General features: G+C 51.6%; 1 protein-coding gene across 10 annotated transcripts in view; it reads left to right on the top strand.

Moving 5' to 3' along the window:
• Nucleotides 1–18,001, top strand: part of FASN (fatty acid synthase) — an 89,537-nt gene that overhangs the window by 52,267 nt on the left and 19,269 nt on the right. For all 10 annotated transcript variants that reach the window (XM_006038172.3, XM_025194660.1, XM_025194656.1 and 7 more), the window contains 19 exons: nucleotides 594–767; nucleotides 1,542–1,742; nucleotides 2,151–2,273; nucleotides 2,818–2,933; nucleotides 3,196–3,330; nucleotides 4,545–5,007; nucleotides 5,359–5,546; nucleotides 6,223–6,412; nucleotides 8,965–9,059; nucleotides 9,639–9,773; nucleotides 10,044–10,247; nucleotides 12,789–12,904; nucleotides 14,042–14,217; nucleotides 14,534–14,725; nucleotides 15,027–15,107; nucleotides 15,196–15,381; nucleotides 15,713–15,892; nucleotides 16,132–16,335; nucleotides 17,649–17,959. In XM_006038172.3, the coding sequence (XP_006038234.2) occupies nucleotides 594–767; nucleotides 1,542–1,742; nucleotides 2,151–2,273; nucleotides 2,818–2,933; nucleotides 3,196–3,330; nucleotides 4,545–5,007; nucleotides 5,359–5,546; nucleotides 6,223–6,412; nucleotides 8,965–9,059; nucleotides 9,639–9,773; nucleotides 10,044–10,247; nucleotides 12,789–12,904; nucleotides 14,042–14,217; nucleotides 14,534–14,725; nucleotides 15,027–15,107; nucleotides 15,196–15,381; nucleotides 15,713–15,892; nucleotides 16,132–16,335; nucleotides 17,649–17,959 (3,470 nt within the window). The remainder of the gene's footprint in view (nucleotides 1–593; nucleotides 768–1,541; nucleotides 1,743–2,150; nucleotides 2,274–2,817; nucleotides 2,934–3,195; nucleotides 3,331–4,544; nucleotides 5,008–5,358; nucleotides 5,547–6,222; nucleotides 6,413–8,964; nucleotides 9,060–9,638; nucleotides 9,774–10,043; nucleotides 10,248–12,788; nucleotides 12,905–14,041; nucleotides 14,218–14,533; nucleotides 14,726–15,026; nucleotides 15,108–15,195; nucleotides 15,382–15,712; nucleotides 15,893–16,131; nucleotides 16,336–17,648; nucleotides 17,960–18,001) is intronic.

Here is an 18,001-nt window from a genome sequence, read left to right as displayed (position 1 = left end):
GGGTACGGCCCTCCAGCCAACTAGGGACCCATCTGACTGTGCAGGTTTTGATGCCACAGTCTCCGAGTTTTTTTTTTTTTTTTTTAATGAGAATGGGGTGAGAGACAGTGTCGACGGCCTTCCTAAAGTCCAGAAAGACTACGTCCACTGCTACCCCTGTGTCCAAGGACTTTGTGACCTGGTCGTAGAAGGCCACCAGGTTGGTCTGACAGGACCTGCCCCTAATGAACCCGTGTTGGTTGCCCCTAAGCATAATCTCCCTGCCAGCCCCTCGCGGACATGCGCCAGGATAACTCTCTCAAAAAGCTTACCCAGGATTGAGGTAAGACTAACTGGCCTATAGTTTCCTGGGTCCTGCTTCCTCCCTTTTTTGAAAATGGGAACCACACTGGCCCTTTTCCAGTCCTCTGGCACCTTGCCAGAGCACCACGAGTGCTTGTAAAGCCGTGCCAGGGGTCCCGCAATGACCTCTGCCAATTCCCTCAGCGCTCGGGGGTGGAGATCATCAGGACCTGCTGATTTGAACACGTCCAGTCCTTCCAGAAGTTCGCTGACTAGATCCTCACTGACCCTGGTGTGAAATCTGTTCTCAGGTATCAATCCAGCCTCCCTTCGTGGCTCAAACACGGGTGTGTGGATTGGTATAAGTGGGGCCGAAGCAATTGAAGTGCTTAGCCAAGACCCTGAGACAGTAGTGGGGTACAGCATGATTGGCAGCCAGCGTGCCATGTTTGCCAACAGATTGTCCTTCTTCTACGACCTCAAAGGTGAGCATTGTGGGCCCTGGAGTGTCATTCGTCAGCAGCACTGGGGGGGGTCGGGGATAGCCATACATCCAGGAGGTGATGGGTGTTTGGATAGAGAGGGACGATCTTTCTCCATCCTCCATAGGAGGGCACTGCATAACCGCAGGGGAGGAGGCAGGTGGGAAGTGGAGAATGTGGCATGACTGGGTTGCCAGGCTCGACATGCAGGCAGGTTTTGGGTTAGGGGATTGCTGGCACTTCTGAGAGGCTTCCTGGCCTGGCGTGGTTGGGAAGGGGATGAAGAGGAGATGGAAACGGGGTGAAGCTGACGGGAGGAGCTGGTGTGGGCTGGAAGGTGGAGGAGGAGGGGACCCAGTGAAGAGCAGCTGAGCAGGAAGGTCCTGGGCAAATCCTGGGAGAGGAGGCTGTGGCAGTGGCAAGGATGAAGGTTGGGAGCCAGGGGACTGCAGCGTAAGGGATGAGAGTCCTTGAGGGGCTGAGCGCCCTGTGTTTAGTGAAAGGCAATCTAGCAGGAGCCAAGGTGGAAGAGTCAGGCTTGGCCAAGGTGCATGTTCCTAGACCTAGCAGGGAGAGGGGGCAATGTCCCCCCCTTTCTGTGTCTCAGTCTCGAAGTGTTCTTACCTCCTCTTCCACTGCGTGGTCTCCCACAACAACCGCCAGCGGCGGCAGAAAAAGGAGAGGCCTTATGGCAGCTTTAGGCAGGCACCAGGGCAAAATGATTGGCAACTTGGCTGTTGTTTGTTTGCCTATTAATTTTTCTCCCTGTGCCTTCAGGACCCAGCATGTCTGTTGACGCAGCATGTTCCTCAAGCCTCCTGGCCCTGGAAGTTGCTTACAAAGCAATCTGTCATGGAGAGTGTGATGCAGCTCTTGTAGGAGGATGCAGCATCATGCTGAAACCCAACACATCGTTGCAGTTTATGAAGCTGGGGATGCTCTCCCCTGATGGTACCTGCAAGGCCTTTGATGCTTCAGGTGAGAGTTTAGTACCAAGTTGTCTCATTCTGTGGGAGGCACCCAGTGCTGCTTCCTCTTCATACAGTGAGAACGAGAGCAAGAGCATGAAGGCTGGGGCTTTACTTTTGTCCAAGTGCCGGAGCTTCCACGGGCTGCTCGCCCAGCAGAACCCAAAGCTGAAAACACGGGGAAAGACCGAGTGCTCCAGAGAAGAGAAATTGTTCCTAAAGCAGTGTTCGACCCCACAGGCCTCTCGTTCCTTCTCTGAAGAATAATGTAACTGAACTCCTCTCGCTCCATTGGAAGTGTCTAGCATTCCTTACAGCTCTCCAGGCACGTGGCAGTGGCACGTGTACGTTGCTGTCTGGTGCCATTTGGAGCCTTTCGATTCTCACTGCTTTTATTTCGTTCTTCCCTCGTCCCTAGGAAATGGATATTGCCGCTCTGAAGGTGTCGTTGTGGTTTTGTTAACCAAGAAATCCATGGCCAAACGGGTTTATGCCACAATAGTCAATGCTGGGACTAACACTGATGGTTTTAAGGAACAAGGTGAGTTTTGAACCTCAGGGAGCAATGATTGGTGCCTTCAGCTCTCTTTAAGAGGTTCTTTTCAGGGCAGGAAATGCAGGATCCTGTCACCCCCTATGACAGAGCAGAGACTTCAGGATCTCCTTAAGTGACTCGGTGAAGAAGCAAGGAGTGGTGTGTGATTGTTGTCCTGCTGTCAGAATTGAAGCGCAGGGGAGCATCCACCTGAGCAGCCCTGCTCTCCCCATGTCATCCTGAGAAGCCAAGCCATCCCGGCCTTGTCACAGTAGGGGAGGAGATGCCTGGGAAGTTGCATGGGTCCTGCTCATCAGCTGGGGAAAGAGGGGGAACTCTGTTTCCTAGATGCGCATTTCAAACCGGGGATTCATCTTTTTTCCATGTCCCCTTTAGCACAGCAGCTTGACAAGCCCTTGCTCTGAAGGTGGAAGACACGAGTGTTTCCTGAGGAGACCGAGGTGTCCTCAGTAGTGATGAGGCTGCTGATGTTCTGCCTCCGATGGGAGTGGGTGACCTGTGGTGGGGTTTTTTGTTTGTTTTGTCCCAGGTCTAACATTTCCTTGTGGAGAGATGCATCAGCGGTTGTTCAGCTCCCTGTATACAGCATCTGGGATTCTGCCTGACGAGATGGAGTATGTAGAAGCTCATGGCACAGGCACCAAGGTGGGCATAACCTCCACAAGCCTTCTCTCCTTTTCTTTCCTGTCCTGTCTCTCTCTTTGCCTCTGTTTCATACCCATCAGTCCTTTCTTTCAGATAATTGCCCATTTCTGCCTGTTGCTGGAGCACCTGCCCCTTCATCTCCTTTACCACCTGCAATTTTATCTAAAAGACCTTGCCAGGAATGTGAGACTGGGGTGGTTCTGCTACTGGGGTGTTCTGCATGGTCAGCGTAAAACCGCTGTGTGATTTCTTTCCCTGCCAGGCTGGGGATCCGCAAGAGGTGAATGCCATCGCAAAAGTCTTGTGTCCAGGCAGACGAGAGCCACTGTTGATTGGATCCACTAAATCCAACATGGGTCACCCCGAACCTGCTTCTGGGCTTGTTGCATTACTCAAGGTAACACACTGGCATAGAACCAACCTACAAGGTAGGCCTGGGGCGGCTGGTGCTGCCCCTGGCCTCGGCTGTCAGCATCCGCCCGGGCTCTGAATGCTGTGTCGAAGGGGAGGCACAGCTCACAGGCCCCTCGTTCTGTCTTTCTTGGCCTGGATTCTGAGGAAACTTGAATCCTGCTCAAAAGCAGGGCTCCTGGAATGGACCTGTGACCCCACTGCATTTCTTAATAGTGACTGATATCAAAATGCCATCTGCTGCCACAAGTCTTCCCATTGGTACAAAGCTGCTTTTGGGGGCAGCACCTGGAGCGCTGGAGGCTCCCAAAGTTGGGGACACCAGGTCACTAGGAAGGGTGGGATGCAGCCTGAGCTCTTGGTGTCAAAGTGGATAAGGGATGCACTTGGCGGTGGATAAGGGATGCATCTTTCCTTCCCTTTTAACAGAGGAAGGGGTTAGGTAACTTACTCTTGAGACGTGGGTGCAGACTTGAACTTGCCGCCCTACGGCCAGCCTTAGTATCTACTGTGGTGTCCAACACCAATCCGTTAAATGTTACTGCATAGCAGAGGGCCAGTTTTTTCACCATGAAGCCGGCTCATGACGACTCTGTTGCCATGTATGCGGAAGCAGCAGGAAGTCTCCAAGCCAATGCTTCTGGCCAAGGGAGGTTCCTCCCCCCACCACCAAGTGTTTGCACTCAGGTCGCACTGGGACAGCTTCCTTTGCAGATATGATCCCTGGAAACTGCCGTGTTCCCTCTAGATGAAAACGGGCGCGCTAGATGAAGTGACAGACACTGCAGTACAGGAAGTGTCTGGGATTGTGGACAGTCTGGCCTGCTCCCACCACCTTGTGCGTGACAGCTGTCACACAGTCGTTCCACGTTGCCGCTGTCTTGTCTTGTTGTTTGACTTGCTGGCCTGGCCTCCTGCAGTTTGTTGTCTAGAAACAGCTGGGGAACCATGACGAGCATCCTCCTACCAGCTCTGCTCTGTGGCATGGAGTTGCTTTTTCCTCCCTGCGCCTTAGCTTTACTGTCCTGGGGAATGATACGCAGCTGCTAAGCGCTTTGGTATCTGATCTAGTGACAGAGGAAGCTGTTGAAATTCAACTGCTAAGAAGCACCCTGTGTCTTGGGTCCTGTGCAGAACAAAACCAACAAGCATCTGGCAAAACCAGGGATCTAAAGCCTGGACTATGCTGTTGTCTTTCAGGTGATTCTCTCTCTGGAAAATGGGGTGTGGGCTCCAAACCTCCATTACAACACCCCGAACCCAGACATTCCTGCCTTACAAGATGGCAGCTTACAGGTGGTCTGTAAGCCGACCCCAGTGAAAGGGGGCCTAGTCGGTATCAATTCTTTTGGCTTTGGTGGTTCCAATGTCCATGTCATCCTGAGGCCACATGACAAGAAGAAATCCCAGCCTCTGGAGGCACGTTGTTTGCCACGACTGGTCCAAGTCTTTGGCAGGACGCAAGAAGCTGTGGAGAAGCTACTGGACCAGAGCAAGAGACTGGGGGAAGATGACTCATTTGTGAGCCTACTCAACGATTTGTCCGCAATCCCCGCTTCCTCTATGCCGTACCGGGGCTACAGGCTCGTTGGCAGTGAGAGTGACGTGAAAGAGGTGCAGCAAATCCAGGCATCGGGGAGGCCCCTCTGGTACATCTGCACAGGTAACTTTTTGGGGTTGCAGGGGGAAGGGTGTCAAGGTTTGTTGGCTTCTGTGCAGCCAGGCTCTCAGGGTAGTTATTGGTGCCACATTTTGTTCCTCATTCCACTTGCATGTACAGTCTAGGGGTTGCCACATGGCAAGGGAGGCTATTCCAGATCCACTGTTTGTGACCAGCTCTGCTGGAAGTCCCCTCTTCAGTGCTGTTTGCTTCCCTGTGGTAGCAAGACCAAGGAAGAGCAGAGCCTTGTGTTCCATGGGGACTGGAAACCAAACATCTGAGACAGGGCTCCCATGCTTTCCTGGTCCACTCTGACGTGGAGCAAGAATCAGACTCTTGTTGCTCTTCCTGCAGGCATGGGCACGCAGTGGGCAGGGATGGGCAGGAGCCTGATGCAGCTGGAGCTGTTCCGCCAGTCCATCTTGCGCTCGGATGAGATCCTGAAGGGCACTGGGCTGAAGGTCTCTGACATCATTCTGAATGGTGATGAGAGCATGTTTGATGATGCTGTCTGCTCATTTGTTGGAGTCTCTGCAGTTCAGGTAAGACGGGGATCTTTACTAGCGTTGCTCTGTGGGAGCAGAGTGCCAGCGTCTGCATAGCCTTATTGCGTCGTTCCTCCAGGAGTAGGCAGCCAGCTTGCATCCTTCCCTCTGCATTGCGTGGCTCAGAGGCATGCTGCACACATGCATGCTGCATTTGCATGATTTTTGGGGCTTGTCTACACTGAAAAATTTAATGTACATTAATTCTTTTTATCGTGGGTTAGTGAAGCTGGGTCAGAGCTTTGTGTAGGTGTTGGTAGTACAAGTGTTAAAGTGGCCTTACTCCAATTTTCATACTAAACTATGACTCCTAAATGCCGCTCAAGTGCTAAATGAGTGTCCACACTTTTTTAATGTGGAGTAGTGATTCATGTTTTTAATTAATTTGGATGAACTTCTTTGCATGTCACAATGTGGATAAGTGTTTAGTGATCACCTGCTGCAGTAGAAATGAGGGAACAATAGAAAGGATTGAAGAAAACTGGGAGTGTGGCAGAAGGTTATGCTTGCACTTCTCCCAGATTTGAAGGCCAGAGCTTTGCGGGAGGGAAGCAGCAGCAAGAAGGAGGAAGAAATGGTGCAGGGAGGCCCAGATAGCAGTGTGACGGTGCCCCCCATAGGTACAGCTCTGGCTGGGGTGGCCTGGACTAGAGACCCCTGCTCTGTCTCGTAGGTGGCACAGATCGACATGTTGAAGTCTATGGGCCTCCAGCCCGATGGGATCATCGGGCACTCGGTGGGAGAGGTGGCCTGTGGCTATGCCGACGACTCCTTCAGTCACGAAGAAGCCATTCTCTCTGCCTATTGGAGGGGACGGTGCGTCAAAGAGGCGAATCTACCCCGAGGAAAGATGGCTGCTGTTGGTGAGTGACCTAAGGCAGGCTCTTCCCCTCGTGAGGTTGGGGTGGGCATTTCTGCTCTTTGCTGCAACTGGCCTAATTTGTGCTGAGTTGGAGAGGTAACAAACTTGGGCTGCTTGACCTAGCAGTAGAGGGGGAGGAGGCAGATGGAGATAGGCCTTCATGTTCATAGTGGTCATGACTCAAATAACTCTTCTCATTTGCAACTTCTGATGCTGCATTTCCCTGTTCCTTGTCAGAAAAGGGTGAGGAAGCCTTAAATGTTATAATGCAAATGTAACCTGTCAGCCAGAATGCTCTCTGGCTCCTTTGAAAGGAGGTTGGGGGCTCAGAGCTGGATACCTGGGGTGGGGGGGAGATGTCTCGGAGATGAAGAAAGAAGCAGAAAAGGTTGGGGCAGCTCTTGGAAAAAGGACAGACTTTATTCAAATATGAGTACACAGAGAGCAAACAAAATGAGCCAGAAAATCAAAATGTAACAAATTTTAAAACCAAGAAGGGGAAGTACTTTACACAACAGATCTGTGCATTAATCTGAGGCCAGGAGCCAAAAAACATTAACAAAATTAACTGTCTATACTGATAACAGATGAATTCTATTTTAAGTAGTACAAATCCTGCTTGCTAATGGGCGTGACCCAGCCCTGACAGATGGGGGACTGGGACGATGATTGCCTGCCTGTATAGGCTAAGACCTCGCCACCCCTTTCCCAGAAGAAGGTGCAGGCCTGGCCCCAGCCCAGTCTGAAGTGCTGGGCTGGTGCAGTCTGCACGTTGCATCCTCTGATGTATTTTCTACTCTTAGTGCCTGCTGTTTCACGAACGTGTTATTGGAGAGTGACCCTGCAGTCGGTCTGTCACTTGGCTAGGCTCCTGTTATGGATCAGCGCAGGTGGGCTGGGGGTTAGAGCAGTTGCACTTCACATGTGCCAGGTATTTCCAGAGGGAACATGAGGAAGTGTACCACCTAAGTTAGCCCCATCTCATGCTTGTTAGGAAGGACATGACAATCGTCCATTTAGCACGGATCCTGTCTGTGAGTAGTAGCTGTATTATTTATAGTGCATCTTTCATGACCTGATGTTGGTTTCATGGTTTTTCTACTGGCTTTTGTCACTGAAAGATCAACTGGCCAAGTGTTCCGCTCACCAGGCAAGTTCAGATCCCTGGCAGCTTTAATTAAGTTGCTGCATTGCTACAGGGATTGTAAATGAGAACAGGACTTGTCCCTCTTCCCAGTTAAGAAGGACTCTTCTAGCTCAGGGCAAGACTTTAACACCAAAACATGCAAGGTTCTCCACCTTGGGAGGAAAAACCTGCAGCATGCTGATAGGCTCAGCAGTGCTATGCTGGCTAGCACTATGGATGAAAAGGACTTGGGGGCATGATTGACCACAAGATGAACACGAGCCTGCAATGCGATGCGGCGGCTAGTAAAGCGACCAAAACGCTGTCTTGCATCCATAGATGCTTCTCAAGCAAATCCCGGGACGTCATTCTCCCCTTGTACTCGGCCTTGGTGAGGCCGCAGCTGGAGTAGTGTGTCCAGTTTTGGGCTCCACAATTCAAAAAAGGATGTGGAGAAGCTTGAGAGAGTGCAGAGAAGAGCCACGCGCATGCTCAGAGGTCAGGGAAGCAGACCCTACGACGACAGGCTGAGAGCCCTGGGGCTCTTTAGCCTGAAAAAGCGCAGGCTCGGGGGTGATCTGATGGCCACCTACAAGTTTATCAGGGGTGACCACCAGCGTCTGGGGGAACGTTTGTTCACCAGAGCGCCCCAAGGGATGACGAGATCGAACAGATATGTCCAACCGTCTTGCTGGAGTTTATAAGGAAGAATGTCTTTACTGTCCGAGCCCCCAAGGTCTAGAATAGCCTGCCATTGGAGGTGGTTCAAGCACCCGCATTGAACGCCTTCAAGAGATATTTGGATGCTTATCTTGCTGGGATCCCATGACCCCAGCTGAGTTCCTGCCCCTGGGGCAGGGGGCTGGACTCGATCTTCTGAGGTCCCTTCCAGCCCTAACGTCTATGACATTTTCTTTCAACAAGTTTGTTTTTAAATGGCTTGAGGCACAGAGACTCTCACTGCCATCAGCTGGCTTTTGCAGTAAGGGTTTGAATTTGAACTTCATGCTCTCCCTCCCTTTAATATCTCAGAATCTCACCTCTGGTGGGATCCATTGGGCTTTAGACACCTTACACATCTCACTCTGACTTGGGTATTAGTGGAGAGGGCTGTTGTGGACTTGTCAACCCCAGAAGTTTGGAATGAGGTCTCTTCTTCCTGGTAGTCCCTGTCATGCCGCTGACCACCGTAGTATCGGAGCACATCATAATACCCTTGGGTAAAGAGTCTACACAATTCCTTGGCGGACCTTGTCCTAGAATCTCAGACCCAGCAGGTGACTGGCAGCAAGAATCCCTGCAGTGAGGAGCTTGGGCCTCCCCCTCACACCACGTCTTTGGAGAACCAGCTGTCCTCCTTTCATGGGCTGCTGCTTCACTTGTACCTGGAGCATTTGCACACCACTCTGAGCATCTTTCCTCTGCAGGTCTGTCGTGGGAGGAATGTAAGATCCGCTGCCCTCCAGGCGTGGTGCCTGCCTGTCACAACGCTGAGGACACTGTCACTATCTCGGGGCCAGAGGTGAGCAAAGATCTGATGTACAGTCCTTATTTTCCTATGGTGATCAGCTGGGACTCTCTGGGCATTTCTACGTGTGCTCTGGGGGGTGGGGGCACGCTTTAATTAGAGTGGCTCTGAGAGCTGCTCTGATTAAAGCGCCTGGAGTTTTGCACGTATCAGTGCTGCTGCACTGCAAAATGGCAGTGGGGGCGCTGTAATTTAAAGCTTGTTGAATGAGCTTTAGTTAAAGCACCCCTGCCACCACTTTTCAGCGTGGGGATGCTGATGCACGTGACACTGGAGCGTGTTAAATCAAGTCTGCTCCAACATGCTGTAATTATGACGTGCAGCAAGGCTGCTCTGACACCTGTATAGGTTCTGTTATGGGGGGTACCCTTGTTCCTGGCACTGCACTGGGTTGACCCCTAGTTGCGTAAGAAGGGAGACCAGGCTAAGCCAGCATGGAGGGATGGACTTTGGCATTCATCTGAATATGAACACTTGAGAGGCCTTTCAGGGTGGCTGATCAAACTGCATTGCAGTTGCAGGGCTGTGGAGCAGCCATCAAGTGAACAGGGCTTCCTCTGTCTCTCTCCCTAGGCCACCATGAATGAGTTCCTAGCCACCCTGAAGAAGGAAGGTGTGTTTGCTAAGGAAGTGCGCAGTGTCGGGGTCGCATTTCATTCCTATTTCATGGAGGCGCTTGCCCCAATGTTGCTTAGTGTCCTGCGGAAGGTAATGTCCTGGGTGTCTTGTGCCACCAAGGCTGGCAGTTGCGGGGAGTGGCGGTGCTTTGTCCAGCATCCATGGAGAAGGAGGGTCCCGTAGATGTCTGTGGAATGGGCAGCTGGACGAGCTGTGCCTCCTAGCAGACTGGGAGGTGGGCCCGATTTCACAGGCAGAACATGCTACAGTGCTGTTTGCTTTCCTGCAAACTAATGTTTTGGGGCCTGTTTCCGGAGGATCCTTGTCCTCCTTGACATCTGCTTCTTGGCCTGTTCACAGATCATTCCAAACCCGAAGCCTCGCTCGGCTCGTTGGATCAGTACATCCATCCCCGAGGCCCAGTGGGGCAGTGAGCTGGCGCGCTACTCCTCGGCGGAGTATCACGTCAACAACCTGAGGAGCCCGGTGCTGTTCCAGGAGGGTCTGCAGCACGTTCCGGACAACGCAGTGGTGGTGGAGATCGCGCCCCATGCCCTGCTGCAGGTACTTTGCTTGGTGATTTGGTATTACGGTGCCGCTGCAGGAAGATGCTGAGGCGGGGGCGGGGAGGAGGACGTGGTGTTCCTAAGAAAAGGGATCAACTTACTTGTTCCAGCAAGTTTGAGACCGCTTGATTTTGCATCCCCTGTCCTTCCCCCTTCCCCCTATCCTCTCTAGTCCTCCTGATTTAGTGCATAAAACAAACCTGCCCTGACATGCCGCTGACAACTTCCCCACCTACGCAGTCTCTCATCCCCATTGCTCTCTGAAATGGCCGGCAGTACATGAAGACAGTTGACGCATAGTCAGCTCCACTGCGGGATGAGGCAGTCGAACCTGGAGGCGTGTAGATGATCTCTTGGTGTGTGTGGGCAGGCAGCAGGAGGGAGGAGAGGGCAAAGCCTTGCTGCCTCTGGGCAGTGATCTTGTCAGGCTGCCGGAGGCTAAATCGGCTCTTGCTGCGTGGTACTGGCCAGGGTGCTGCTGGCAGCACTCTTTTTCTGGTAACGGGGCCATGTGAAGATGTAGGCAGGAGAAGTCTTTTTAGAGCTACTGTTGCTGCCTGTCTGATGCCACTGTCCTTGCCACTGATTTCCCTTGTAGTCTTTTGTTTTTTAAAAAGGTTAAAAAAAAAAAAAAAAAAAATCAATGCCGACTGTTTTCTTCATTTTACACTTCCAAAGCTTCAGAGTGATCCAAGTAGGCAACTGTGGGTGTTCAGTGACAATGCAACGCTGCATGAATGTAACTCGGAATAATCCTCTGTGTGCTTATGCAATGTTGCATCTTCCCAAGCTGTGTACAAACGATGGCTAATTAAGCCTTGCAACATGCTTGAGAGGGAGGAAGATCAGTATTGTTATTTTATTGGTGGGGAAGATGAAGTGCAGAGGCTGAAGCCAGCTCTCAAAATGAATGGTACACTCCAAAGGGTATTTGAACACTCAGCCTAAGGGAAACCTTCATCTCAGTCACTGCTTCGCAGGGCTACGAGGGCTGTCTTTGCAAGGTTGACTCTCTTGTGCAAAGAATAATTGAGACCCTTTTGGTGGAGGGGGGGAGACCTACCTCTGCTGTCTGCCATGGTGTGCTGTGTGAAGACATGCCTATGTCCATGCTTCTGCAGTGTTGCCTGCTTGTGTGGTTTGTTTGGTTGGGTGTTTTGTTTTTTTTTTTTTTTTAATTGAGTTTTGTGACTGGTCTTTACATGCAGGTTTAGGTCTTTGTTTAAAAAGTGGTGCTTCTGGCCAGCCTGGTTCAGCAAGAAGCTAGAAAACCCGAGTGAAAGGCAGCCTAAAAGCTCAAAAGTCAAATGACAGAGCCCCCAAGACAACAGGTGGTTTTACGCTCTCCTCCTTCCTTCCAGACAGTGTGTTAATGGTGGTGGCCTTCGTAAGTCCATCGCTATTTTCTGATGGGGCAGGACGTGTGATTTTTTTTTTTTTTTTTTTTTCCCCACACTGCCTCCTCCCCCCTGCCCCTCTTGGAGGGTGGGCAGTACTGCTTCCAGCTGCCACTGTCCAGCTGTGGAGCGAGCCGGTGCATGCAGAGAGCAGGTGCTAGGAAAGTTGACTCGCCCCTCACCTGCTTTCCAGTAACTGCACGCGTTCTGCAAGAAGCCCCCCACTTTCTTTTTTCTTCCTCCCCCCTCCCCCCGCATTCTTAAAACTGCAGCTCTACGACTGCCTGTTTTCTGCCCAAAGTTGGTAACATTTGTTTCAAGTAAAATCTGTATAGCCACAAGCCAAAAAGTTGTAGTTAAAAACCACTGCTAGAATTTTTCATTTTGTACTTGTGCATGGTCATTTTTGAATGAATGCTGTTCCAAGGACCCTGTAGTCTGAAGTCGTTAAAGGTATTTATAACAAAGGGGAGGTAGGAATGTGAGGATGGCAGGATGGTGGGGCTGCTGTAGTTAATATGGATGTGCTCTTTTTTTTTTTAATTGCAGAAAGAAATATTTGTGTGCTATGATATTTCTCTTTAATTCCACTAGATGTAGGTCATGCAGATACTTGAAACTAGCCAGCCAGACTTTCCAGGGAGTCCTTGCTGCTTGTCTCAAACTCTGCAGCCTTTTAAATAATTGTGCTTAATTCAATATGAGCTGAGAGGAAAGTGGGGCTTGGTGTTGGTTTTAATACCTGCGGCTCACAAAAGTCTCGGGGATGTTTCTGGCTGACATGCTCATGATGTGGAGTCACTGCTGCTGGGGGAGAGGCTGACGGGTGTGCGCCTGTGTGGGAGGCTCAAGAGGATGATCTTGCCATTCTTGCAGTGTAATCTGAATCTTATTTAATCCTCTGAGCAGCAAGGGGTCCTGATTGGTAGAGCCCTGCAGCTATTAAGTGGATCCCTCCTTGCTCGGTTTGCAATCATGCTCTCCTTCCTCCCGCTTGCTTGCACCCTCAGTGCTCACGCATGCTCTGTGGCCACAAGCCTCAGCGTCATGGCAGCACAAGTTGTCTTCCCCAAAACCAGGCCAAATCTCAAATGAGAAATCAGGTTTCTTTGACCGTGACCTTTTTGTATTTGCTTGGCTAGGCTATCCTGAAGAGAAGCTTGAAACCAACCTGCACCATCCTGCCTTTGATGAAGAGAGAGCACAAAAACAACTTGGAGTTCTTCCTGACGCACATTGGAAAGATCTACTTGACTGGGTACGGTGTCTGGGGACAGGAAAGAGGGTGGTTAGTGTGGAGAATGGCGAGATCCATCTCAAGTGATGCTCTTGACTGAGTCTGCCTCTTGGCTTCTCTTCTGCACAGCAACAAATTTTTGCCACAGACAGGAGGCTCCGTGTCTGACCCAAAGCTAAGTGGAATCCCTTGGGTGGGAGAGAGCGGGGCTTGTCACAAACTCCTTGTGACAAAGTTGTGTCTCAAACTCATCAGCAACTTGGATGAGGGTGTGAAGTGTACTCTGTCCAAGTTTGCAGATGACACAAAGCTATGGGGAGAAGTGGACACGCCGGAGGGCAGGGAACAGCTGCAAGCAGACCTGGACAGGCTGGACATATGGGCAGAAAACAACAGAATGCAATTCAACAAGGAGAAATGCAAAGTGCTGCACCTAGGGAGGAAAAATGTCCAGCACACCTACAGCCTAGGGAATGACCTGCTGGGTGGCACGGAAGTGGAAAGGGATCTTGGAGTCCTAGTGGACTCCAAGATGAACATGAGTCGGCAGTGTGACGAAGCCATCAGAAAAGCCAATGGCACTTTATCGTGCATCAGCAGATGCATGACGAATAGGTCCAAGGAGGTGATACTTCCCCTCCATCGGGCGCTGATCAGACCGCAGTTGGAGTACTGCGTGCAATTCTGGGCGCCGCACTTCAAGAGGGATGCGGATAACCTGGAGAGGGTCCAGAGAAGGGCCACTCGTATGGTTAAGGGCCTGCAGACCAAGCCCTACGAGGAGAGACTAGAGAACCTGGACCTTTTCAGCCTCGACAAGAGAAGGTTGAGAGGCGACCTTGTGGCTGCCTATAAGTTCATCACGGGGGCGCAGAAGGGAATTGGTGAGTATTTATTCACCAAGGCGCCCCCGGGGGTTACAAGAAATAATGGCCACAAGCTAGCAGAGAGCAGATTTAGATTGGACATTAGGAAGAACTTCTTCACAGTTAGAGACTCGATGATCTATTGAGGTCCCTTCCGACCCTAGCATCTATGAATCCTGGAACAGGAGACCAGCCTGGCAACCCATGAGTGCCTGGACTATTGTGGCTTTTGGCACCAAGGATCAGGACCAAAATCTCAACTATCCTAACTTTTTTTTTTTTTTTTTTCCAGAATAAATGTTCAGTCAAATAAGCTGTTCCCACCTGTTGAATATCCTGTGCCAGTAGGAACCCCACTCATCTCTCCCCACATCCTGTGGGATCACAGTGAGACCTGGTACTACCCAAAAGCCGAAGAATTTCCATCTGGCTCTGCAGGCTCTTCATCTGCTTCGGTCTACAATATTGGTGTGTACCTGCTGCTTCTGCTTTGCTTCCTCTCATTCATAAAGCAGGAGCCCAAAGTCTCCTAAGTAGAACCCCAAAATCCTGTTCTGAGGAGCAGCTATGAAGCTTCATGTGGTTGGAGCAGCTCTGGCGGCTGGGCTGAAAGGCTTTGCATGAAAGAGAAAGTGGTAGCAGCATTGAGAATTTTTTCCTCTCTTTTCCCCTGCCATCCCTGCCTTGGGAGGGGGAATGGTGGTGACAGGAGAAACGTCTTATTCCAGAGCATGTCACCTAAGAAGTTACAAAAGCTTTTTGTTCTTTCCTGTGTAATGGGTAGATGTGAACCCCGAGTCTCCTGACCATTACTTGATTGGTCACTGCGTTGATGGCAGAGTCCTCTACCCAGCCACTGGGTACCTGGTGCTAGCCTGGCGAACCCTGGCACGGTCTCTGGGAGCTATCATGGAACAAATGCCTGTCAAGTTTGAGGATGTTGAGATCCACCAGGCAACCATCCTACCCAAGAAAGGTGAGAGGGTGGTGGGGAGCCTTGGGCCACATAGTAAAGTTGGGAAAGACTGGTGGAAGGAGAGAGCGCAAGGCAGCAGGAAAGGGGGTGAAGATGTCACACTTCTTGTCTCATAACACATCTACAAGTAGGGTGGGACATGTCCTGCTTTGTCCCACGGTGGGCAGAGTTGGGCAGGAGAGGGTGTGAAAGATGGGAGGTGCCGGGGATTTGGAGTGACAGGGAGTGGATGCCTCCTGGTCCCAGGAAGATCCTGCCCCACCTTCTGTCCTCCATGCAGCGATCTCTGCCTGTGTTGCAGGTTCTGTGCAGCTGGAGGTGAGACTCATGCCTGCTTCCCACAGCTTTGAAGTGTCAGGAAATGGAAACCTGAGTGTAAGTGGTAAGTAGACAACTCTGCCTGGCCTCCTGGGAATCCAGTGCCATGCCTCTGAGTGCTGATGGCTCATGTTCTCTCTTGTGCCTGCTAGGGAAAATTTACCTTTTGGAAGACACTGCTCTGAATAACTTCCATAATGAGCAAGCTGATTTTGATGCCCAGCCAGAAGCAAGCTCCAGCCACCCCCTCTCCAAGACGGACATTTACACCGAGCTGCATCTCCGTGGGTACAACTATGGGCCAACGTTCCAGGGGCTCCTCGAATGCAGCAGTTCAGGTGCGTCTCTTCTGAAGATGATGAAGGGGTTGGTCGTTATGCCTGCTGACTTGTGCATGATATGCTAGTCAGGTGCACATAGCCACTGTGAAGCATCCACCCAGGCTGCGTGGCTGAGGCCTACCTGCCTTGAGGCGTGGCAGCAGGAAGCTACAGAGGTCCTGTGCACAGGACAGATGCAGAAGATCCCTGTGGTGGCATTGGGCAGAGCACAACTGGACAATGCCAGTTGTGCTGTCAGCCCTCTGGCAGTGGAACCAGCCTTTTCCCCTCTCTCCCTCCCTCCCTCTGACGGGGGTCACACACTGACGGGGCTGCTTCTCTTTCCTAGGGAGCCATGGCAAGCTCCTGTGGAATGGGAACTGGGTGACGTTCCTCGACACCATGCTGCACGTGACTGTCCTGGGCTATCCTGGGCGCAGCCTGCGCCTACCCACACGCATCCGCTCAGTGTGCGTTGACCCCGTGCTGCACCTGAAGCAAGTGCAGACGTACAAGGATGACAAACAAGGTAACAGTCTCTCCCACGGTCAGGATTCTCCTGGCTGCTTTTTTGTGAAGTTCCAGATGCTGAAAAGTGGCTACATCTTCCTGACGTAAGGCAGACCCAGGGGCCTCTGGGCTGGCAGGTCATTGTGCTCCTGCTTTGCCCACTGACACCGCACTGGCTGTCTGGCCACCTGCAGCACAGCAGAGCCTCTTCTTGTGAAGCTTCCAGCATCATCTGCACGTTCTCTTCTTGTCTTGCAGCTTTTGATGTGTTCTATGACCACTGCCTTGGCAGCATCAGGTCAGGAGGTGTGCAGGTTGCTGGGCTCCACAGCTCTACAGCGCCCCGCAGGCAGCAGGAACAGGGTTCTCCACTCCTAGAGAAGTTCTGCTTTGTGCCTTATGTTGAGATGGATTGTCTGTCTTCCGATGCACAGCTTCACACCGTTCTGGAGCATTGCAAAGGTAAAGGGAGTTCAGTGCCACTATAACTGTCCATGGCACCAGGAGGCAGGTTCTTTGGGGTGAATATCATGCCTGCGCCATCTTCTGAAATCATTGGTGCATGCTCTTCTTCCAGCAGTCTCCTTGAGCAGGCGCTAGCTCAGGCTGCTGCAGCCCGGAAGGCCATGCTGTGGCTCTGATTTTAGTCGTACTGTCACAAAACATACTATGGCCCAAGGCAGCACAGTGGAGCCAGCTGCTAGAGGAGCTGACTGACCCAGCCCTGGGCAGGCCGGGCTGAAGGGCTCTGTTGGCACTCCACTGAGACATCCTCCCTGGGCAGGACTTCTGTGGCACTCGGCTGGCTTTTGACCGATGCCCTCCTCGGCAGATGTGCTGCTGGTGCAGCATCTGTGCTGGTGCACCGATTTTTATTTTTTATTTATTTATTTATTTATTTTTGGTGTCCTAGATCTGCAGCAATCTACTTCTGTTAATACTGGCAGGAAAATTTAAATCCCTGCCCCTCCCCCAGGCCCTTTTGAGTCCGGTCCCTTGTGTGCCTGTAGAACGGGGCTGGAGGCACTGACCCCAGCCCCGGGTGCCAAAGCTGTGCGGGAGCAGAGGCAAACTGCAGTCCTTGGCAGGTCTCCTGCTGTTCTGTAGGAGCAACTCGACTGAAGGCAGAACAGAAGTGGCTCTTTGGGAATTTTGAGCCTTGGGTGAGGTGCTTCTGGCATGGCTGAATCAGCTGTATCAAGATACCGGTTCGGTCTTCTAGGCAGCGAAACTGGCCTGATGCTCTTTTCCTTCCACTCCCTGGTGAAACTTAACAGCAGTGTCTGTTTAAAGTCCTCTCCAAGGGGCTGCCCTAGCGGACCTTTTTTCCCCACCTCTTTCCTTTTACTTGTTTTTCCTTCAGCAACTTAATTCTTTTTCCCTATCCACCGTGAGTGGCCACTTGCAGTCACCCAGGACCCCTTCCTGCCCCAGTCAAAGCCTTCCCTTTGTGGGGAGGGTTGTCCTTTGCACTTTTCTTGCCATGTGTTTGTGGAGAACCAGCAAAGAGGACCTGTCTAGGATGAGGCCTCGGGATGCTGCCAGCAATAATGGAGACTAGTGTGTTGTTCTCCGTGTGAGTTGGTTGCTCTGGGTACACAACAACCCAAGATCTCCGTGTGAGTTGGTTGCTCTGGGTACACAGCCACCCAAGCCCCACCACTAATATCATCAGGAAGTCGCAAGGTATGCCAAGCTGTTGCTTTTACAGGGCTTGTGTAATGAGGCAGCAGCAGGGAAGGATGTGTGACTCTCTGTCTCCTGCCGTGCTCTAGGTCTGATCCAGAACCTGCAGAACAAGGTAGCGCTGCATGGGGTTAGACTGGCCATCCCTGGGCTAGAGACTACAGGCACCAGGGCAGAGACCGTGCCTGCACAGAAGGGCCTCCTGTACATCCTTGATAAAATCTGCCACCTGGAACTAAATGGAAACCTGTATTCTGAGCTGGATGAGATTGTGACCCAAGAGAAGATGCATCTCCAGGAGGATCCCCTTCTCAATGGCTTGCTGGATTCCCCAGAGCTGAAGGTTTGTCTGGACTTAACCGTGGAGAATACGTCCAATATCAAGATGAAGATTGTGGAGGTTAGTTGGGACCTGGGGATGAGACTCGGTGGGAGAGGTCTT

Source organism: Alligator sinensis, unplaced genomic scaffold, assembly GCF_000455745.1.
Source record: "Alligator sinensis unplaced genomic scaffold, ASM45574v1 scaffold164_1, whole genome shotgun sequence".
NCBI lineage: Eukaryota > Metazoa > Chordata > Crocodylia > Alligatoridae > Alligator > Alligator sinensis.
The sequence above is the reverse complement of the archived record's forward strand: the minus strand, read 5'-3'. Positions and strand labels throughout refer to the sequence as shown.